This window comes from Geotrypetes seraphini, chromosome 1, assembly GCF_902459505.1.
Source record: "Geotrypetes seraphini chromosome 1, aGeoSer1.1, whole genome shotgun sequence".
Taxonomy (NCBI): domain Eukaryota; kingdom Metazoa; phylum Chordata; class Amphibia; order Gymnophiona; family Dermophiidae; genus Geotrypetes; species Geotrypetes seraphini.
The window spans coordinates 150,478,556-150,503,217 of record NC_047084.1 but is presented as its reverse complement, the minus strand read 5'-3'; the positions used below and the strand labels follow the sequence as shown (position 1 = coordinate 150,503,217).

Sequence of the window (24,662 nt, the reverse complement as noted above, 5' to 3'; positions counted from 1 at the left end):
CTGACCCAGTTCACCACTTTGGGTGCTAACTTCAGCCCTTCAAGTTTGTTCAACAGCCTCCAATGAGGAACTGTATCAAAGGCTTTGCTGAAATCCAAGTAAATTACATCTAATATATGTCCTTGATCCAGCTCTCTGGTCACCCAATCAAAAAATTCAATCAGGTTCGTTTTGGCACGATTTACCTTTTGTAAAGTCATGTTGCCTTGGATCCTGTAACCCATTAGATTCAAGAAAGTACACTATCCTTTCTTTCAGCAACACTTACATTATTTTTCCAACAACTGAAGTGAGGCTCACCGGCCTGTAGTTTCCTGCTTCATCCATGACCACTTTTATGAATAGGGACCACATCCGCTCTCCTCCAATCCCCAGGAATCACTCCCGTCTCCAGAGATTTGTTGAACAAGTCTTTAATAGGACTCGCCAGAACCTCTCTGAGCTCCCTTAGTATCCTGGGATGGATCCCGTCTGGTCCCATCGCTTTGTCCACCTTCAGTTTTTCAAGTTGCTCATAAACACCCTCCTCCGTGAACGGCGCAGAATCTACTCCATTTTCTCGTGTAATTTTGCCAGACAATCTCGGTCCTTCTCCAGGATTTTCTTCTGTGAACACAGAACAGAAGTATTTGTTTAGCACATTTGCTTTTTCCTCATCACTCTCCACATATCGGTCTGCAGAATCTTTTAGTTTAGCAATTCCATTTTTCATCTTCCTCCTTTCACTATTATATCTGAAAAAATTTTTGTCTCCCTGTTTTACATTTTTAGCCATTTGTTCTTCCGCCTGTGCTTTCGCCAGACATATCCCTCTCTTGGCTTCTTTCAGTTTCACCCTGGTAGTCCTTTCTGCACTCCTCTTCTTGGGTTTTTTTATATTTCACGAACGCCAACTCTTTCGCCTTTATTTTCTCCGCCACTAGTTTGGAGAACCATATCGGCTTCCGTTTTCTCTTGTTTTTATTGATTTTTTTCACATAAAGGTCCGTAGCCATTTTTATCGCTCCTTTCAGCTTAGACCACTGTCTTTCCACTTCTCTTATGTCCTCCCATCCTAACAGCTCTTTATTCACATACTCTCCCATTGCATTAAAGTCCGTACGTTTGAAATCTAGGACTTTAAGTAACGTGTGGCCGCTCTCCACTTTAGCCGTTATATCAAACCAAACCGTTTGATGATCGCTACTTCCCAGGTGAACACCCACTCGAACATTAGAAATACTCTCCATTTGTGAGGCCCAGATTCAATATCACTTTTTCCCTTGTGGGTTCCGTCACCATTTGTCTGAGCAGAGCCTCTTGAAAGGCATCCACAATCTCCCTACTTCTTTACGATTCCGCTGACGGAACATTCCAGTCTGCATCTGGCAAGTTGAAATCTCCCAACAGCAGAACCTCCTCTTTCCTTCCAAACTTTTGGATATCCACAATCAGATCCTTATCAATTTGCTGCGATTGAGTCGGAGGTCTGTAGACCAAAAAAATGGCCCCAAAATGGGAGTCTCAGTTTATAGTCAAGTGTTCCCCCTCTCAAAACTATTGCAGGCCTCTCTCCAGGCCTACCTTAAACCTTGCTGGTCCAACAGGGATCCCTGTTTCAGTGTGTAAAAAACGCCTTCCTAAGGGGACATTTGGCTGGTGGGCACTAGGTCCAGAGTAATTTACAGCATTGACCTGTAAATTACAATCACAAGCATTGCCTCAAGCTGCACTGAGCCAGGGAAAGAGTGAACTTCCTATGCTCTTGCCCTCTGTAGTCTCAGTACTTTAAATGGCTGATGTGAGTTCCCACAGTAACCTCGAGACTGCTCCACATTTGGTTTATATTTGAATCAACCTTTTTTCCACCCTTTTTTAGAGGAACAGGTTTCCTCAGCTTATATTTGAGTATATTTGATGTAAAGCGTTATCTAGTAGTAGAGCTGCTGCCTCTGCAACCCGAGGTAGAAAATGTCACGGTGAGAAAATTCATCACTGTTCTCGTCCCCGCGAATAATCATATCCTTGCCATTCTTCAAGGAGAGAGGGAAGAATCAGAGTATGAATGGGCCCAGCACTGACCCTCAAGCCTTGCATTGAAGAATTATAGTGCAGGACTGAGTTTGAGATAGATACTAAAGAACGGCACAGAATGCTTTCCCACGGTTATCCGCAGGGACGGGAACAGTGATGAATTTTCTCACCGTGTCATTCTCTACCCCGAAGTTGTGGGATTGAATCCCAGTGCTGCTCCTTTTGACCCTGGCCAAGTCACTTAATCCTCCATTGCCCCAAATACAAAAGAAGTACCTGTATACAGTATATAAACTGCTTTGAACATGTAACCATAAAAAAGCAGTATACAAGTCCCATTCCCCCTATATACAGTACTTAAATTACTCAGAATCTTTTTCCTCTTCACTCACTATATCTCTCCCCATGTAGGTTGCTGCCTAGTGGTTGCACTTTGTATAAGTTGGTTCTGTGTTTGCACATTGTGTGGCTGTAATCTCTGAACTAAGTCTACATATTTCTGATTAGGGGGAAATCGATCTCCTTCACAGTAGTGAGAGAGATTGCCTCGGAAGACTGTTTAATCTCTGCCTGTGTATTTCTGTGAACTGCATTAGCAGGTACTGGCATAGTTTCTGGCATGAGTTCATACTGTTAAATACCAGTTAGCCAGGTTTGCTAATAAATACTAGGATGTTCCAGTATAATTAAAGTTTCATACAGCCCCGTAACATTCCTAATTTGACTCACATTTTCTTGGCATTTCAAAGGTTAAATATCCAATATTTCACATAGCTCATTTAGGTTTTGGGCACTAGGTGGCACTGTTTCACATATTGTGGTTAATCTGTGTAAATTGTTAATTTTAGTTCTGTTGGCAGCCATAATTTCCTCCAAACAACTTTTTTACTTTCACAGGTGTTATAACATATGAATAAATCTTTTTAGTCTTGGGATAATTGTTATTCAGCCCAGAATTAGACTAAGAGACTTAGAAAAGTTCCAGTGTAGTTTTCTTATGCCTAATTTATCCACTCTTACTTTAGTTTTAAACTTCAGAGCATCTCTAATTCATTAAATTGGCATTTCCCCATACACTTGAAGCAGGATTTCAAAATTACTCACTAGAACTTCACAGTACATAGTATTGATTGAAACACTCTGTTCCAACTCATGGCAACTGGCAGACTACAAATTTGTTTTACTAGAACACTTTCCTAAGGTTGATCTGAATTTCTTGATATCTTTTAAACAATCCTTTTAGTTTCCAGCTGCAATGGAACCTAAGCCCAACTGCTAGCCTGTACCCATGCAGTTGATGTAGTGTCTAGATTTTAAGAAAACTTTTGATAAAGTTCCTCATGAAAGGCTTCTAAGAAAATTAAAGTCATGGGATAGGTGGCAAAGTTCAGTTGTGGATTAGTAATTAGTTATCGGATAGAAAACAGAGGGAAGGGTTAAATGGCCATTTTTTTCCATGGAGGAGAGTATACAGTGGAGTGCCGCAGGGGTCTGTACAGGGACCAATGCTATTTAACTTATTTATAAATGATTTGGAAATTGAAATGACGAGTGAGGTGATTAAATTTGCAGATGACACTAAACTGTTCAAAGTTGTTAAAACACATGCAGATTGTGAAAAGTTGTAGGCAGACCTTAGGAAATTGGAAGAATGGGCATCCAAGTGGCATGAAATTTAATGTGGACAAATGCAAAGTGATGCACATTGGAAAGAATAACCCAAATCACAGTTACCAGATGCTAGGGTCCACCTTGGGGGATTCAAGAAAAGGATCTGGGTGTCATAATAGACAATATGAAACCTTCCGCCCAATATGTGGCGGCAGCCAAAAAAGCAAACAGGATACTAGGAATTATTAAAAAAGGGATGGTTAACAAGACTAAGAATGATATAATGCCCCTGTATTCCTCCATGGTGTGACCTCATCTGGACTATTGCATTCAATAGAATTGGTACCACATTCTGGTCTTCTTATCTCAAGAAAGATATAGTGGTGCTAGAAAAGATTCAAAGAAGAGCGACCAAGATGATAAAGGGGATGGAACGCCTCTCGTATGAGGAAAGACTAAAATGGTTAGGGCTCTTCAGCTTGGAAAAGAGATAGGGAGATATGATTGAAGTCTACAAATGGAGTAGAATGGGTACAAGTGGATTTATTTTTTACTCCATCAAAAATTACAAAGACTAGGGGACACTCGAAGTTACAGTGAAATACTTTTAAAACCAATAGGAGGAAAAAAAAATTTCACTCAGAGAATAGTTAAGCTCTGGAATGCATTGCCAGAGGTTGTGGTAAGAGCAGATAGCGTAGCTGGTTTTAAGAAAGGTTTGGACAATTTCCTGGGAGAAAAGTCCACCCTCTGTTATTGAGAAAAACAGGGGAAGCCACTGCTTGCCCTGGATTGGTAGCATGGAGTATTGCTACTCCTTGGGTTTTGGCCAGGTATTAGTGACCTGGATTGGCAACTGGGCTTGATGGACCATTGATCTGACCTAGAAAGGCTATTCTTATGTTCAGCTAGAAATGCACATTCAGTTAAATAGGTACAATGTTCTAGTGTAAGTGTCCACTTTCTATTTGTTCTTTCTCTGAGTTTAAAGATTCTGAGTGGTTATGCTCTGCTTGATAAGCTTGCCTTGTTGTATCTAATGACCTGAGAAAATTGGCCAAGTCTTGTTTATACTGAGACAAATGTTTCTCTACCTGGCCCTTAATATAATGCAAGGGAGGCATCTTTTCAACCAATAATCAAGTCTTTATTTGATTCAAATAGTCCCAAGTATCCCAGTTTTGGTGTGTAAAAAACACCTTCCTCAGGGAACATTTTGCTGGTAGGCACTAGGTCCAGAGCGCTCTTGTGTAGAGAAGCATTAGCATTCAGACCTGCAAGCTGCACTGATAAACTCAGGAATGTAAAGAAGCCTGGTACACACAAATAATTTTTAAACTGTGCTGTGAAAAAAAAGAAACAACCCAATCTTGTCAGTTCTAATTGACTAGATTAAAAGTATTTATGTATAAATACTACGTCTTGGGGAAAGTCCAAATATAATGCATACATTAAACGCAATACTGTGAAGCAGTCCACTGTATATTTAGCTAGGTGGACCAACAAATACTGTGTATTTATACCATCTTGGTAGAACCTCCATCTGTAAGTGATCTTTAAGCTTATAAGGGGGACACTTGTAAAGGGGTTGCTTAATACTATGTGCTATGAAACAATGATGTGTACTTTGCCAGTGGACATGCATGGGACAGACTTTGGGCAGAGCTCACAAGTATGTACATTATGAAATTCTGTACACTATACATAGAGCAAGTGTAAGTGATGGCATTCCAGGCACCCTCCTAGATGTGCAAATTTTTCTTATAAGGCCAAGTAGGTATCTGGAAAGCAGTTCTGTGTCCTTTTCAAGAATTATCTTACTCTTCAATGTTTAGTAATAAACACTAGGGGAGTGGAACTGGGGAAGTAATCATGATAGATTTTGTTACAACTTGAATAAAAATTGATTTTTAGATTGCAATTCACAGATTAGAGTTTGACATGGAGACAAATTTGTCTCTGTCCCCACAGGATCTTTCTCCATCCCTATCCCATTCCCATGAGTTCTGTCCCTTTCCCATCCCTACAAGCTCTGCCCTCATCTGCACAAGCCTTGAACATATGATTTTAAAGTGTTTGAGGCTTGTGCAGATGAGGACAGAGCCTTCAGGGTTGGGATGGGGATAGATCCCAAGGGGACAGGGGCAAATTTATCCGTCATTCTCTACCACAGATCCTTAAGAATTAAAAGATATGTATTGTGAAGTCTTTTTACGATGCAAATCGGTTGAATTTGTCTTTCTTGGATATGATTGATGCTTTGAGAATGCTGAAAGTTACCCTGGATATATGATTTAGTGAAATAAAGGCTTTTTTTTAAGAGAAAGAGTCTGTGACGCTAAGCTGATAAGTTTAGTCATTATGGGATTCTTTTACTAAACTGTGGCAAAAGCTGGCCTCAGCATGTCCTTGTATGGATTTTTCTAGCACACTAAGGCCATTTTTGCCATAGCCAAAAAATGGCTGATTTTCTATTTTATTTTTTAATTAATGGCCATGTGCTAATGTTGTCATTGCTGCATTACCATTTAAAAAATTACCACTTGACCCTTTAACCACCACCTATTTCATAGGTGCCCCCTCCACCCCCAATACAATTTTTTTTTTAGTGCCAGGATTAGCACGCACTAATTTGGCAGTATGAAAGAGTAAGGGGTTATATTCCACTAATGCTACCATTCTACCTCCTTACAACATGGCTTGCTAGCCCAAGACTGAGCAGACTACATGTCCCAGAACACACTGGGCTCTACAGCTCAGTGCTGAGCCACCTTAACAAGGCAGCCCTGCTGAGTCAGCATTTAATTGACATTATTAAAACTTAGGGCTAAGGTGCGCTAGCGTTTTTAGCGCATGCACCAGATTAGCGCGCACTAGCTGAAAAATTACTGCCTGCTTAAAAGGAGGCGGTAGTGGCTAGCACGCCTTTGTAAAAGGAGCCCTTAATCATAATGGGACTTTAAATTTAATTCACTAAACCACACAACCATATTAATGTGAAAAATCTCTTAATCGTGCATAACACCCATTGAATAAAAAGGAATATATGGTAATTAATCAAGGTTCCCCACACACTGAAATACTAATATAACCAAGTTAAGCAGTCTATTAGTAAACTACAATTCTGTTACATATATGGAGGAAACTACATTGGGTAATCAGTCCATGCTTGAAATCCAAGCAGAAGCCAAGAAAGCCTACTTTGCCTCAGAAATAGACTATCATACCTTTGATATCAAGAAACTGTTTCATCCGATGTGCGCATCCATTGCTTCCCCAAGAACAAGCTTAGCAATCATTAATACCCAACCCAATGACCAAAAATTAGCAAATTACTTCCAAGGCAATATTAAAAGTGTATAAGATAAAATTAGTAATATATCTAGCACCATAAACCCAGTGATCCAAATTGACCCAATTACTGCTGAACCATACGCAGATCATATCTGGAGTACCTTCAAACCAGTCACAATGAAGTGCTCCCCCTGCTAAACAAGATATCCACAAAAAGCAGCCTATTAGACAAATGCCCATTGCATCTTTTATACCCACATCCCAAATGAGCCTATTCATTGGCTAACTTCATTGATAAACAACCTACTACACAAGGGTTGGCTGCCTGCCCAAATGGGTCATATTGCCCTTACACTTATCCCAAAAAGTCAAGGAGCTGACCTATCCTTACTCTCCCAATTTCAGACCCATAGCCGGAATACCTCTACTCACCAAACTTCTTGAAGCACTGGTCTATACAAAACTCACAGCCTACCTAGATAAATACTCCTTCCTACACCCCTCACAGAATGGCTTCAAACCCCAGCACAGCATGGAGCTACCATGTTTCCCCAAAAATAAAACAGTGTCATATTAATTTTAGGCCCAAAAAAAGGAATATTTTCAGGATGTGTACATGATCATCTCTCCCTTCCTCTCCTTCACCCCAGTTCTTCCTCTCTGCCAAATGAGGAAGGACACTGAAAAAGAGCATGCTAGAGATACTGCATTAAAAGGATAAGTAAAAAAGAAACTGTGCTGTTTATTAGTTTTTATTTTTTGAATAATAAAAAGCAATACAGCAGTAAGCAAATAAGCTACATTCAATATAAAAAAAGGAAGCAATTAGATGAGCCAAAGCCGGGCATTTACTCATATTTTGTGTATCGATGTAAAAGGCTTTGAAGGCCCTTTTGCTATCCTGTAATTGAACCCGAACCAGTGAGGTATGCGGTTGCTGTGGTTGTTTCCAGTTTTGCCTCACTTTTCCATCTTCGGCATCCTTTTAGTGTTTACCAGAGATAGGGTCCCCCCACCTCCAAAATCCCTTTCCACGAGTTTAACTTACAGGGGAGCAAGCCCTCAAGGGCTGTTTTTGGGGTGATTTTTCTGGCAGGGGTGATCTTGAATTTTAAACAATCTTTTTTTTCTAAAGTCATCTGTCTCAAAACCTCTCGATTTGGCTCAAAATTGACTGGGACAGACTCCTCAGGCTATTCTACTCCCATATCATGCCAAGTTTGTGCTAAATGTTGGCTGAGGAGAATCTGTGTACTGCATGCCGCAGCGCCCGCAAGGGAGGAGCGGGAGCCTTGGGCTTAGCCTCCTATGACTACTGTCAATTCTCAGTGCTACTATTTGGGCTGGCAGTGGCACCCCAGACATTCACCAATGTCTGGGCTGGTTTGTAAACTTTTTCAAAAGAGCCAATTAGTCCCTACTCAGTCTTTGGAATACCTGAGATTTCTCTTCAACATGGCAGGCGGCCAGGTTTTTCTACTAGAGGCAAGCATACAGCTTTGGGAGCAAATTGCGAACCTCCTCTCACAGCCAGTGCCTACAGCGTGGTACTACCCATAGGTTCTGGGCTCGATGTGCCCTGGGCAAGGGCGCACATGTGTCAACTTCAGGATGCACTGTTGTCTTGTTGGTCTCCCCAGAGAGACTCCCTACAGGCCCCTCTACCCTGGATGGAGGTAGCCCACAGCAGCATTAGCTGGTGACTCCACCTAGTCTATAGCAAAAGGGATTCCACTTCAGATTGATTCCTGGGACACACTGACAATGAATGCCAGCCTGTTCAGCTAGGGGCCACACTGCAGTGGTCGCCCGGTTCAAGAGAAATAAATCCCAGAAGTGGTAAATTAAACAGGCTAGAATTGAGAGTGGTCCACCTAGCTCTGAGAAACCTACATTTGATACTGGAAGGCACAGCTGTAAGGGTATTCTCAAACAATGCCAGAGCAGTGGCCTATGTCAACTGGCAGGGAGACATCAGAAGAACATCACTTCAACTAGAGGTGAAATCACTGTTCGCTTGGGCAGAAAAGCATCTACTGGCCATCACGGAAGCACACATACCCACAGTTAACAATGTGCAAGCAGACAGATATTGGACCCAGTCAAGTGGTCATTGGCCCTGTGGGCATTCAAAGACATTGTAGGATGTTGGAGGTATTCGACATTCCATCTGATGGCAACGGCACACAAGTGTCTCTTTTTCAGCTGAAGATACGAGACCAGAAGTGTAAGGCTAGATGCCCTGGTACCACCATGGCCAAAGTCCAGACTGCTATGTTTCCTCCTTGGCCCCTGATAGGCTGGGTGGTCCGTCACATGGAATCTCACCTAGGGAGGGTGATCCTCAAGGCCCCGGATTGGCCCAGGCATCCTTGGGATATGGATCTAGTACACCTACAAGTGGATGAATGTCTCTGACTCCCAGTGTATCCAGATTTGATCATACAGGGGATGAATGCTGTAGAAGATACAGGTTGCTTCAGTCTTATGGCATGGCTCTTGAGTGTGTGGCACTAGCCAAGAAAGAATATTCAGAAGTGGTCATTATCATTCTATTGAAGACCAAGAAACCATCCACTCTTTTGGCATATGCCAAAGCATGGATACTTTTCAGCACTGGTGCAATAAGGAGAAAATGGAGCCTAACAAAGCCCCACTGTCATTGGTACTGGCCGTTCTTCAAGAGAGCCTGGACAAGAGATTAGCAGTGGTGTCCCTTAAGGTGCAGATGGCAGGCCTGGCTTGCTTTAGAGGCCAAGAGAATTGAGTCTCCCTGGCTGCTTACCCATACATTATTAGATTCTTCAAAGAAGCCCTGAGGCTCAGGCCACTGATCTAAGATTCTTTCCCTTCCTGTAATCTCAACCTCATGATAGGTCTTCGGAGGGCCCCTTATGAGCTTTTGAAGGAAGCTTCTCTCATGGATCTTACGATCAAAGCAGTGTTCCTAGTTGCAATTACCTCGGCCAGAAGAGTCTCAGAATTACAAGGTTTGCCATGCAAGGAACCGTTTCTGAGGATCATGGAAATGGGAGTGACCTTGCATATGTACAATATCTTTTTTGTCAAAGGTTATTTCATCATTTCATATCAACCAGGAAGTCAGGCAGCCTTTCAACCTACGGGTTCTAAGAAAGACAAGGCTTTAATGCTGCTGGACATCTGCAGAATTCTCTTGTGTTACCTAGAAATGACCAATGAGTTTTACCTATCGGACCATCTCATTGTACGAACCAGAGTCAACCCGAGGCAGACCAGCCACTATTTCCCAGTAAATTTGGATAGCGATCTCCTCCACCTACATTGTCTGAGGCAAACAACCACTGGTGTCATTGAAAGCACATTCATCCAGAGTAGCCTCCTCTTGGGCGCAATCGAGGGTGATACCTCCAGAGGAGATATGTAGATCTGTGTCATGGTCTTCCTTACATACTTTCACTAAATTCTATAGGGTAGATGTGGCAGCTCACAAGAATTCTGCTTTCAGATCCTCAGAACTGAAAGTAGGCTTATCTTTACCACCCGGGACTTCAGGGACTGCTTAGGTCCATCCCTAAGGTTCAGCATACCATTCCTATTGCACTAGAAAAAGAAATTAGGTTCATACCTTAATAATATCTTTTTCAGTAGATAAAAATGGTATGAATGGTATGATGAACCGCCACTGAATAATTTCTGATGCACCTGTTTCTGCCTTATACTTCATGATCCTCTCCTTTCTCTGCCAGTTGGGCTATTAGTTTAGAATGTTTGTAAACAGAATCTCAAGAGATAATTGAGCTCCACTAATATTTGAGCTGGTGCTTTTATTTGATGTTTTACTGTTCAATGGTAATGTTTGTTCGTTTATACATTAGTTTCATTATTCACTCTTATAGCATTATATGAGCAGATCACAACCTTGCTTTCAGGGAGTTCCCCTGTGTCCCTCCTTCTCCTTTTACTCTACAGCCTTTAAATGCTATGGAATGAATTGAAGGGAGTAACAGATTCCTGGGAGGTTTCAAAAGCTGTGATTGACATCTTTTTGCAGTATGCTCACAAGAATGGACAGAGTACCCTTAGGTTCAGCATACCATTCCTATCTACTGGAAAAGATATTATCAAGGTAAGAACCTAATCTCTTTTTCTGTTAATATACACAGGAATCAATACAGACCACCCTGTGCATTCTGTAATTTGCCTGCTTTCTGCCTCAGACAACTCTATGGTCCAGAACTGGATTTTATTTTGTCAGTTGAATGAATGTGCATGATTAACTTACTAATAAAGTACTGAGCTATTGACCTATGGAGTTCCTTATATGTTAGTGCTAGTTGTACACAGCAGGTTGGTTCACTGGTACCATCCTAATAATTGTTCTTTTTCATGAGTTAGAGTAAACAGAATTGTATATTTCCGGGGAAGTTCCCATGTCCCTCTTTTCTCCTGTTATAGTGGAGCTTAATTGCTTTGGTCCAAACTGAAGAGAGAGCTATATACTCCACTGAAGGACGAGTAGCGGAAAGATGTGATTAACACCCTTCTGCAAGTGGTTCACGAGCATGGATAGGGGGAGAGTGTGGCGCAGTGGTTAAAGCTCCGACCTCAGCACCCTGAGGTTGTGGGTTCAAACCCATGCTGCTCCTTGTGACCCTGGGCAAGTCACTCAATCCCCCCATTGCCCCAGGTAAGTTAGATAGATTGTGAGCCCGCCGGGACAGAGAGGGAAAACTGCTTGAGTACCTGAATAAATGCATGTAAACCGTTCTGAGCTCCCCTGGGAGAACGGTATAGAAAATTGAATTAATAAAATAAAAATAATAAAAATAAATAATAAATGGATTGATCAGCTAATGTACAGACTCCTGTGTATAGAAACAAGATTTATCCAGGTAAGAACCTAATCTTTCATTAAAAGATATCAGAGATGACCAGAGAATATTCATAGAAACATGACGGCAGATAAAGGCCAAATGGCCCATCTAGTCTGTCCATCCGCAGTAACCATTATCTCTTTCTCTGAGAGAGCTAAGATCACCAAAGATTTTGATAAGTCAAAAAAGTACACTCTTCTCACTCCTTCCATTGTATCAGCCGACTCAGTATGGCTATTCTTATGTTATTGCTTGACAATTATTGATAAATCACAAAACATACCTATGTGTGACTGGCAGCAGTAAAAGGGGCTAGTGATCTTATCAAACTCATATTGACAAGTTGGCTCACTCAATCAGCATTGACAGTGGGGGTTAACCTAATATAACTACTTGTCATTGCTCAGTTCTTATCCATAGGCTGTCCTTATTCAGTGCAAAACCAACCAATCAAAATGACCCTTATTCAGTGCAATTACTGTTGAACTTTAGTTCCAAGGCATACCATCTGGACACTTGGGGCTTGCCTCATCTGTTTTCAGCTTTCTAGTATCAAGGAAGAGCTCAGTACTCTTAAGCAGGAATTGGATGCAATCAAAGCAGCTTCCATCACTCCACAGAATCATAGCAATTTACCACCATTGCCTCAAAGAGTAATGCTTTAATAAAATGGGAGAGTATCTGAAGAAAGCTGTTAGGAGAAGTGGAAAAACAGTGGTCTAAGTTGAAAAGAGCAATATAAATGGCTATGGACCTTTATGTGAAGAAAATAAATAAAAACAAGAGAAAAAGGAAACCGATATGGTTCTCCAAACTAGTGGTGGTGAAAATAAAGGTAGAAGAGTTGGCGTTCCTGAAATATTTTTTTAAAAAAAACCCATGAGGAGTACAGAAAGGACTATCAGGTAAAACTGAAAGAAGCCAAGAGAGAGAGAGAGATGTCTGGTGAAAGTGCAGGCAGAAGAGCAAATGGCTAAAAATGTATAAAAGGGAGACAAAAATTTTTCAGATATATTAGTGAAAGGAGGAAGATAAAAAATGAAATTGCGAAACTAAAATATGCTAAAAATCAATATGTAGAAAGTGATGAGGAAAAGAGCAAACGTGCTAAACAAATACTTCTGTTTTGTGTTCACGGAAGAAAATCCTGGAGAAGATACACATGAAAATGGAGTAGATTCTGCACCGTTCACGGAAGAAAGTGTTTATGAATAATTTGAGAAATTGAAGGTGGACAAAGCGATGGGACTGGACAGGATCCATCCCAGGATACTGAGGGAGCTCAGAGAGGTTCTGGAGTAACTGAAAATTCTGTTCGACATGGCCCCACGCAGGGACGTCCACAAAAATGGCGGCTGTGAGTTCTTGTGGTCTCACAAGACTACAGCGGGAACTGGTGGTAGCCATTTCTATGGATGGCTCTGCACAGGGCAGGAGTATAGGACAATTGCTACTGCCTCACTTCACTGCTTGACCACCAGGTAATATGTGCAGAGGTCCGGGAGGTGGGGCAGGGGTCAGAGTTGGCCCGAAAAGTTATTTGTGTTTTTTGATATTTGCAGGCCGGCTCTGCCCCTAACCCCCGCGAATATTGAGGGGAAGTGTATATTTGAATGGGGGAAGTACGCCTTGAAACAGCCTTTCCGGTGAAACATGAATTTGTGTCGGCAGTAGCATTCCCTCCCCAGCGCAAATACAGATACAGATAAGTCTTGAAATTAAGCTAAAACTAATGATTATCATAGCACTTTTTATGCTTTAAAGAAATTAAGCACTTTAAGTAAATTAAGCACTTTATTGATATACTATTTAAAAAAAAAAAACAACAGACTAATGAAGAAACAAGGTGGTTATCTACTCCTAATAGATATGGTCTTGTGTCACCTCTGAAGTCCTTGGGAACAGTATAAAAACCTTTCTTGACAAATAAGATTTTTTCATCTTTAACATTGATGAATAAGCATTATATGAATCAATCTCAATATGTTTGTGCTTATTCAAATAATTACTAATATCTAGTGCCTTCTTGCTCTCCATGCTAGGTCGTCATTCACAAGATCACGAGTCATCCAGGGTTGTAACCCTAGTGGTGCCTGATTGGCCTTGTAGACCGTGGTATGTGGACCTAGTTCATCTACAGAGAGACCAAGGCCTCAGATTGACAGTTCAGATGGATCTCCTGGGTCTGATCCCCATCAAGAATCCAGAACACTTTGGGTTTACGGCATGACTCTTGAGTAGGCTGCCCTAATAAGGAAGAGATACTCAGAGATGGTCATTTCCACTCTACTTAGAGCCAAAAAGCCCTCAACAGCGGCAGCCTATGCTAAGGCTTAGAAGACTTTATGGCACTGGTGTGCTAAGATCAGTGCAGAGCACTTAGAAGCCCCAATTTCGGTAGTCCTGGAATTTTTGCAAGAGGGACTTGAGAAGAGTCTCTTAGTTGGATTGCTGAAAGTGCAGATAGTGTGCCTTTCAAGTTTCTGAGCTTGGGGGAAAAAAATGTCTCTGGCCTCTCATCCAGACGTCACTAGATTCCTTAAAAGGGCTCTTAGGCTGCACCCTCTGGTGCATTTATCATTCCCATCCTGGAATCTTAATACTGTCTTGCAAAGTCTCAGTAGGGCTCTGTATGAGCTCTTACAGGAGGCTTCCCTTCTAGATCTTACGGTTAAGAGTGTTCGCCAATTATATTGGCGAGATGGGTCTCAGTTACAAGTGCTCTCTTGCAGGGAGCCATTTGCAAAGATTATGGAAGCTAATCTTTCCTTATGCATGGTTTCTTCTTACTGAAAGCAGTCTCTGCCTTCTATATCAATCAGGAAGTCTGTTTGCCCACTTTCAGCATACAGTGTAGAAGAAAAAGGATAAAATATTGCATTTGCTAGACGTTGAGAGTGCTTCTTTACCTTGAAGTTACTAATGAGTTTCAAGACTCTGATCACCTTTTTGTTCTGTCAGGCTAAGATAGGGAGGACTGTATCTAAGGCCTTGATCTCCACATGATTTAAAATGGCAATTTCCTCTGGTAAGCAGCTGATGATCACATTGAAAACACACTCCACTAAAGGGGTGGCTACCACATGGACAGCTCAGTCTCTACCAACGTGATTTGTAGAGCAGCTACATGGTCTACTCTTCATACCTTTACCAGGTTCTATATAGTGGATGTGGCAGCTAGGAAGGATGCCGCTTCTGCATCCTCTGTGTTAAAGACAGGCTCAGTAGTCCAACCCTAGACTCAGGGGACTTTTTGGTATATCCTTAGCATTCAGGACTACTAGATATATTGCACTAGAAAGATTAGGTTCTTACCTCAATAATCTCTTTCTTGTAGATGTCTGATAGCTCTGAAGCTGCACCCTGTAAGTGGGCTTCACTTGCCTTCTGTCTTAATATCAGTCTGTGTTTGGATTTGGAGAATTGTCTCTTGACTGAGTTAAAAACAAAAAGAAATTACGTCTTGAGTTTCTGCCTGATACTCCTATATGAGTAGCTACGAGCTCCATGTTAGGGCTGGCTGCCCAGTTTTTATATCAGTTTTAATACTGTTAATTGGTATATTTGTTACAGAGCAGAACAGAAGTGTGGTGTTGGGGAGTTTTCCCTGTTCCCCTCCTTCTGGTTTTATCTTTCATTACACTAATAACTGACTGCTTTTGTACAAACTGAGGGGGCAGGAGCAGCTGGCTGGGAAGGAGATGGAGTTGAAAATATGACCGACATCATTCTAGCAACTTGCTCTTGCCTTCAGGACTACTAGACATATCTATAAGAAAGATTATCAAGGCAAGAATCTAATCAGTTGTTTGCTTTTTATACATTTTCCCTCCCCCTTTCCTTAGAACTGATTTCACCACCTTTAACTTGTTCAGATGTGGTTTTGACAATTCAGTCACTGATTCTACCTTCTTACTCCTTTTCCTCTCCCCCTCCCCTCATGAAACATGCCCACTCATCCCCTATATACCATAAACAAGTCCTGCCCAATTCATGAACATACTGCATGAAGCACACTAGTAGCCTGCTAGAATGCCTCCAGCACCTGTTTCAGTTTTGATTGCCAGGAGCTGTCCATGGTCCTCCTCTGCCGGTGAATCTGGATAGCGTGTATTGTAAAGTACGTTGATTTTCCAGCTCATTAACAGTTCCTCGAGGGTATGAAAATGTTTACCTGCTTGTATCAAATATAAAATAAACTTGTACATATAGTCATCAACATGAAGATATATAAACTGAATGATGATCCAAAGCAGGAGATAACTGGTTATATTCTGCTAGGTTAACCTGTAACCCGTTCTGAGCTCATTGGGGAGAGAATGGGATATAAAACAAATTTAAATAAGTACCGTACCTATGCGTAGGCACTAAAACACTCTAACTGGCTAGGAGCCATTCCTGGCTAGTTAAATAGCTTTGAATAGCAGCCAGGGTAGAAATAAGCTACTTTCATATATATTCTTTGATTAAAGTTTTGTCAGTTAAAACCTAAAATCAGAGGCTAACCACTGCTGACTGAGGAGGCAGTACTTACTTATTATATAGGATGAATTTCTGTTGTGTGGGATAGATATTTCCTATGCTGTTTGTAGTACCTTTTATTCTTTTAGTATTTGCTCTGTAAACTGCAGTGACCTATGAATTTCCTTCTTATTTTTGAAATTGTACTCCTTTTCTTGTTTTATCATTTCTCCTTGCCTTTATATCTGTTCAAATTTTGACTGCATTGGTTTTACAATCATATACCAATTATATATATGGGACGTTCAATAATTAATCTACCTCAGTAGGAAAGAAAAGCATTAAAAAAAAAATTAAATCACAGTTGACTTTAATTTATAAAGTGATTAAATAATGTGTAGCAGTGCTCAGACCCATAACCAACAAGTTTCAACGAAGGTAAGTGTCTTACCTGAAAATTTTCTTTCCTTTAGTCAAAGCATATGAATCCAGTTGCCCATCCTTGGAGACTTCTGCCTTTGTTTCCTGTTGGTTATGTTCCTTCAAGAGAACAATATAGTATAAGGACCAAAGTACTTCTGTGAATGAAAGAGAGGGATTTGGAGGCGATTGTGGCTGATGATCAAGGTGGCAAACAGGTAGAAAAAGTGACTGTCAAAGCCAGGAGGCTGCTTGGATGCATAAGGTCAAGAATGGCCAGTAGGAAAAAGGAGGCGAGAGTGCCATTGTTAAGTCTCTGGTGAGGCCCCCATTTGGAATACTGTGTGCCATTCTCGAGACCGCATTTTCAAAAAGATATACACTTTTCCCTCCCTATTCGTAGGGGTTAGGGGCAGAGCCGGCCCGCAAATAGGGAAAAATCGCGAATAAGTTTTGTCCAGTCCTGACCTTACTTGGTGGTCTAGCGGTGACAAGGGGCAGGAGTGATTTTCCTACACTCCTGCCCCATGCAGAGCCGTGCTGCTAAGTTCCCATGGTCTCACAAGACTACAACAGGGATCTGACTCGCATATTTACACTTTCAAATTCATATCAACAATTTTGACGTGCTTTAAAGACGCATCTTTTTATAGAATCTTTTGGAAATTAGATACTGGTTGTTTATTCATTTCTATTGCTAATTTCTGTGAACCACATAGAACGTAATGGTATTTACAAGTGAGTTTTTATGTTTAGGTTCCTTTCTTTGATTTGACTACCGCTATTCAATTTTAGCAATCAAAAAGGAACCTCTTCAAATAGATTCTAAAACAATTCTATCAATTGGCAAAGCATGGATACACTTGAAATGAAAGAAGGGACTGGTACTTTACAAGCCATGCTACAAGTCTGATAGACTGCAAACATTTCCAAATAGCTAAGGAGAAAAAACATGGCTCCTTCTAAACATAAATCTTATGGGAAAGATCTGGCATACTGGGATAAGAATTCCATGTTTTGACTGAGAGATATTCAGCATCATCTTTACTACAGATGGTCTACTATGTCACAAGCTAAAACCTCTTACGTAAAGAGAATAAACAAGTTTTGGAAATTAAATACTCTTTTGTTTAGATGTAAAATATTTATTAAAACTATTAATGACCTTCGGGGTTAGAAATTTCCTGTTATTTATTCCTTGATGACGTCTTAGCTTTGCCTTAGGTCCTCAGATCTTCGTTTCAGAAAAGCAACTGCTTGAAAATATCCTCCCCTTGTTAATCACACCAAAAGATTACTGAAGGCCTTGGGGTTATCTTTTTTTTTCCAAATCTTATGCTAGTTCAGAAGAATCCAGATTAACTGGTACTCAAGAAACTGGCACTCTCACCCAACTGGCAAAAAAAAAAAAAATTGTCCCCAAAGCAGAAACAGCACTGATCCCGAGTCACAAACTCCCCTCCCCCCAACCCTGAAACAGCGGCAGCAGTCCTGAGCCACGAACCCCCCTCCCTCAGCCCCGAGGTAGCAGTAGCTGTCCTGAGCTGCGATATCCCCCCCACAGCCTCAAAGCAGCGGTCCCAAGCCATGAATCCTCTTCCTCCAACCCTGAAGCAGCAGCAGCAGTCTTGAGCCATGAACTCCCTTCCCTCCAACCCCGAAGTAGCAGTAACTGTCCTGAGCTGCAAAACCCTCCTCCCTACAACACCAAAGCTGTGGCAGCAGTCCTGAGCTGCGCACCCCCTTCCTCCATCCCTCAAAACAGCAGCAGCAACTTTGAAAACAGGCTGCTCATGGCCAGCTCTGGCAGGACCTTTCCTCGGATGTGTCACCTCTGACGCGACAGAGGAAAGGCCCTGCCGGGGCTGGCTGTGAGCAACCTGTTTTCAGCGCTGCTTCTGCTGACCGGCTGCTGCTGCCTCAGAAAGTGAGGGGGGTCCAAGAGGCCATATGGGGAAGAGATAGATCAGAAGGGTGTGTGGGCCTGTGGGGGTGGGAGGGTCCAACAGGGTGCAGGGGAGCTGGACTCATAAGTGAGAGAAAATGACCCAGAAAGAAAGCAAGAACAGATGCTAGACCGACAGAGTGTGGTTGGAAGGGAGACAAAACTATTTTTTACAGTAACTCTAAAGCAACCAGAAACTACAGTTATCCAGCATCCTCCAATCCCCATGGGTGCCAGATAACTGAGAGTTTACTGAATGTGTATTTAAAGGCCTTTTACAGCATACATATTGCAAAATGTACTTTCACAATAACAAAAGAGTACCAAAATACCAGTTTACTTCTTGAAAACATCACTGTTCACATATGCACAAGCAAAAGAGAATGAGAAAAATAAGTATTAAAACTATCTGAAAGTGCCAACACATTTGTCACCAGTACTTTAGTATTTATTGTTCCTTTATAAATTTTAATTTTAAATTAGCTGTATAGTATACCTATAAACCTAGTAACTTTTTAAAATGTTTATTTGCTGTGTGGATACTTGAGCTGTTCTGTGGTTTTTCTAGACAAGGTTTACACAGTAATAATAAACAAACTGATGTACTTAAAAATTCAACTCAAACCATATTTGTGTTAAATTAAAAAATATATATAATCACAGTTTTAGAATGTAGCTATCAGTGTAACAAGTTATCATTTCCATTAAGTAGAGAGCGCTATGGCAATTTGGACATGTTAATAAGGCATTCCAATCATAAATAAGCATGGTTATACATGTATGCTTGAAACACATCTTAAAAGTATGGAAAAAATGTGTTCCTATGAGTAGAACCTGGTTAATACTTATTTAATTCATACACAACTGTTAAACTTATCCTCTCTTCTATTAAACTGCGCTAGCAGTTTGTAGCACACAGAGCCGCACTGCTCCCGACGTTCATAGGTGCTCTATGAGCATCGGGAGCAGCGCGGCCCATTCAGCGCAGCTCACCACGTTAAAAACTGCTAGCGCAGTTTCGTAGAAGAGGGAGTTAGTTCATTTATGTAGACAAAGCAGGCTCAATTTTTTTGCTGATATTTATATATATATAAAATACTAGTTGCATAGCTATTTAAATTAAGGCCAAGCAGGAAAAATAAAGAACGTAAGGGCACAAGAGTGTAAAAACATAAAATGTTCATTAGAGGAATAAATCTATCATTTAAGTCACAGTATCTTGATAGTTTTAATAACAGTGATGGCAGTTGTCCTTTTAATTTCAAATGACAAGACACAACTTTCACAAATACAAATACTGTACAAAAACAAAAAGCTTGCTGCCGAAACCTGATCAGTGTATTAGCACAACAGTGCTTTGTACGTACCTGATTATTAACGTTCTACCTTCTGTCCATAATGAAAAGATTTCTAGTTATTAAAATGCAGGATCACATTACTACTGTGTGCCCTGCAGAATCTTCACCCAATTAAAAAAAAAAGGCATTAATAAAATCAATGTTTCACCAGTAATAATTACATTTATATTTACCAGAATATCAAGTCTAATACAGTTCATTGTGAATAGCTTGTCACAATTTGTGTTACCATAGGTAATCTATGGACTTTCAAATATTCTTACTTGCATAATGTATAACTGTACTGAGTTATTAAATTCTTCTCAACATTTCAAGTAGATTATTAAAACATGAAAATTATTTTTACAAAAGACACTATGCAAACTTTTAAGATGTTAAAACAATCTCCACATCTACAAGTAGCTTAATTCAAATTTATATATTAAAAACAACAAGAATCAAGCAGAAATCCTGGTTGTGTCAAAATTATATACCTAATTCATCACGTTTAACTAGAAAAGTGCATAAATTTAGTAATACTACAAATGTTACAACGTAAAATAAAACATTTTCTAGGAGGCTAGTCTGTTAAGAGGATTTAATAAAATTAACATTTTATTATACAGACACAACAGAACATATCCATTGTTTCTTCAAACAACCTGAAATACCTTTTCTTGATGCAGATATTTTACAATCAATATTCAAAAGAGAATATAATCACTATGCAGGTTGTTGCATTTTGGGACATAACTTTAGTTCTGTACTCATTTCAGGGTTATCACACTATTTCAGATGTCTGACCACTGAAGACAGGACAGTTTTTCATTTAACACTCTTGATTGGTGTTTCAGATTCTGTCGACTGCCTCCCATCAGTCCATGCTTGTCTTGTGTTCTTCAGTGCCAGAGTTCTTTGTTGGTCAACCACAACATAATCCACTCTTTCATCTGCCACACTGCTGCCAGAACCACTGCTTTTTTTCTAGAAAGCAAAAGGAAATTGATAAAAGCTGTAGTCAGTGTACGATTCTGCTTTTAAGCACAATGTCCATGCTGTTCATTACTCTGGTAATAGGACGGTGATTAGTAAGTTGCATGCTTCCGAATGACCCCATCTTGCTATATGGCCACTCTACTAAGGGCAGCGGGGAGGGGGGGAGGATTGGAGCAAGGCTATGCCAGAAGGGGGATGTGACTATACAAGGGGGCACACTGGGCCCTTCTCATTTGCCAGTGAGCTTGGGAAAGGTAAAGGGAATGAAGTATTCATTCAAGACTTTTGCAGTTCCTATGGACATAACAGAATATAAAAACTCACTTCTATAACCACAATTACCGCTAAGTTCTATGCGGTTCACAAAAGATTATAAGTAGAAAAGATGAGAAAGAAAGTCAAAACATGCCTATTTCCCAAAGGATTCTACAAAAATATACATTTTTAAAGCTCGTCGAAATTGAGACTGAGTCAACCGACATAATTCAAGAATCCAAATCCTTATCCCATAATGCCGCTTGACAGGACAGTGAACCTAAGGCAAGCAGAGGGGGTAATGAGGCAGTTTTACTATCCTTGACGTAATGGCTAGGGGTCAGCTGATGCCTGGGTCATTAGACAAATTTAATTCCCCAAGAGCTGGCAGCCTGAATAGTCCACACCACATTAGTCTTCTTACTAACCATGGTCTTTGCTTGGACAGGGTAGGTCAAGGAAGAGAGAAAAATAAAAGACTCCCATACCTCCATGTTCTATATGTGTTCAATACAAGTTATATATAATATTAGATAACCAGGCTTGGGTATACTACTTAGATTCATTTGTTGGGCTAGTTTAATAAAGCTATGGCCTTATTTATTGCCATTCAAAATAGATGTGCTTTTGTGGTGATCTGGGAAAAGAGGAGGAGGGGTGGCTTAGGCAGCAGTTGCCCTGGCTATTTCAAGGAATCGACATACTGTATAAAGCAATAGATTTCATACATACCCCTTCAAATACTAACCTTACATTCTAATCATCTCCAAAAAGTAAACTCATATTCAGTAATAGATGCCACAGCAAATATGATACTGTCTATTAAATATAATTTTTAAGAAAGAACAAAATGTAAAGGATTTGCTTTTATTACTTTAAAAGGCAAATCAAAACAAGTATAAAGTGTGTAGATAAATGCAAAAGTGGTATTAAGTTTATGTTTTTCATTATTTGGTTGCAATTGACCTAACTCTTTTTGCGGTAAGTTGGGTGAAAAGGTAGATGATTCTTAAATACCAAGAAATTCAGTCAGAGACCAAGAACTCATGGCAGAAAGATACAGAAATATTTCATATTGTATCAGAAATTGCAGGCTCAATCAAGATTCTTCAAGCACACCTCGACAAGTTGCCTATATATCTTATGAACTCCAGAAGAAAGCTCTCTGACACAATGCAAGTACTTTGTAAGATGAGGTGTAGTATTTACATAATGTTTTGCATCTTATTACTATTTAACTTGTGGTGACAAATAGTGCTGTTAGGGCAAGGCCACCCTGTTTTATTGACCTTTAAATTGAATTAAGGGGCAAATAATGTGGGCTATTGTCCCATTGGTAATTAACACCCCCCCCCAAGCTGCAGAACTACAATCCATAAATTCTGAAATAATTGATTGTAAGATTTTCTCTCTCTGAGGAAAATGCTCTCTTCCCATAAAGAAGTTCTTCTTCACCCAGAGTGTGGTAGAAAACTGGAACACTCTTCCAGAGTCTGTCATAAGGGAAAACACCCTCCAGGGATTCAAGACAAAGTCAGACAAGTTCCTGCTGAACCAGAACGTACGCAGGCAGGGCTAGTCTCAGTTATGGCGCTGGTCTTTGACAAGAGGGCTGCCATGTGAGCGGACTGCTGGGCACGATGGACCACTGGTCTGACCCAGCAGCGGCAATTCTTATGTTCATAAATTGACCAAATCTAGAATTAACTAACATTTTAGTGGTTGTATTCAGTGCTCCCTCTAAGCGGGCGGGTGTTGTGAGCAAACTTTTTTCGCTGTGCGCTAAAAGCCAGCAAGTTATGAGCCAACTCGCCCGATTCTCCTCTAGCCGCCCTGCCATCTGCCGTACGCCGTGCGCTGTGACGAGAAACTTGTGCGCAGCGATGTAATATTTTGTGCGCCAGCGCACGCCAGCGCAGCTTAGCGGGAACACTGGTTGTATTGTATTTTACAAGAAGACTGTTAAGGATAAGTAATAAATTAAGACACAAACAATATATAGGGAAAATGTCACGTTATGAATGTGGAGAACAAAAGAATGCTATGTAAAAATATATATAACTAGTCTTTAAGCCCGTTACATTAACGAGTGCTAGAATATATGTTTGTCTGTCTTTCTTTCTTTCTCTCTCCCTGCCCCTGACTCTTTTTTCTTTCCTTTCTGTCTCCCTCCCTCCCACTATCTGTCTTTCTTTCTCTCCCCACTTCTTTCCAACATCTGCTCCCCTTGTCCCTCAGACTTCCATTCAGTGGCTGTCCCTCCTCTCCCCCACACTTGCATTCAGTGTCTGTTTCCCTCTCTCACTCCTTTTATCTACTGTTCATCCTCTTGTTTTTCCCCTTCCATTCACTGCCCTCTCTTCACTTTCCATCCAGTGTCCGCCTTCTGTCTCTCTCTGTTACATATGGCATCTCCTCCTTCCTTTCCCCCTTCCTTTTCACTTGGTGTGGCATACCTTCCTCCTTCCCTGCATGCCCTGCCATGTCTTCTTCCCTCTAAGCCATTCTCTCCCCCTCTGCTCCCTTTCCTCCTTGAACTTCATCGGGCAGCAGCAGCAATCATAATTCATTGCTGTTGCCAGGCTTCAGGTCTTCCTCTCTGGCCGGTCCTGTCTTCATGAAAACAGGAAGTAGGCAGGACCCGCCAGAGAGTAAGGCCTGAAGTCGGCAACAGCAGCAAATTTTAAATGCTGCTGCTGCCCGAAGAAGCCAGGCCTTAACAACACAGCTCCCTCCAGCGTTGGCAGCCGCGAAAGCGAGGTAGGGATACCGCTGGACTACCAGGTTTAAAAAAACAAAACAACTTACCAACGATGGCGGCGGTGGGGGGGGCGGTTTGAAAAGCCATCGGCCGTGAAGTACGCCACCTACATACTTCACGGCCGACGGCTTTTCCGGACTTTAAAAAGTTAGCGACGATGGCGGCAGTGCTGGGGAGGGTTTGAAAAGGTGCCGCGGCTCCTCTGTCGATCCCCGCCTGACATGTAAGTCCGAGGTAGGGTGAGAGGAGCCGACACGGAGAGCAGGAAGTCCAGCGCTAGCGGCGAGTGGTAGGTGCTGGAAACTTAAGTAAGGCTGGGGACTCGCGCATGCGCACTCCTGCAAAGCCACGGACCTACATCTCACGGAACAGGGATTACAGAAGCACGCAGTTGAGTGCGCATGCGCGGCTAGCGTTTTATTATATAGGATGATCTTCATGGATAATTTGATTTGCATGATATATCAAAATTTCTTTACTTGGAGATCATTAGTAATATATTAAATCATTAAAATCTCCCAAACTATTTTTTTGCTTTTGCAGTGTGTAAAATTTAACAGGTAACATAGAAAACAGGGCAGATAAAGACCATATGGCCTATCTAGTCTGCCTAACCATGCCATCTAATATCCCCTCCTCTCCATTAGAGATCCAACGTACTTGTCACAAGCTTTCTTGAATTCAGATACACTATCTCCACTACATCCATATGG

General features: G+C 41.1%; 1 protein-coding gene across 2 annotated transcripts in view; it reads right to left on the bottom strand.

Moving 5' to 3' along the window:
• Window positions 1–19,762: 19,762 nt before the first annotated feature.
• Window positions 19,763–24,662, bottom strand: part of GAB1 (GRB2 associated binding protein 1) — a 179,869-nt gene continuing 174,969 nt past the window's right edge. For both annotated transcript variants that reach the window (XM_033939940.1, XM_033939950.1), the window contains one exon: window positions 19,763–20,921. In XM_033939940.1, coding sequence (XP_033795831.1) covers window positions 20,763–20,921 — 159 coding nt within the window. In that variant the 3' untranslated portion in view covers window positions 19,763–20,762. The remainder of the gene's footprint in view (window positions 20,922–24,662) is intronic.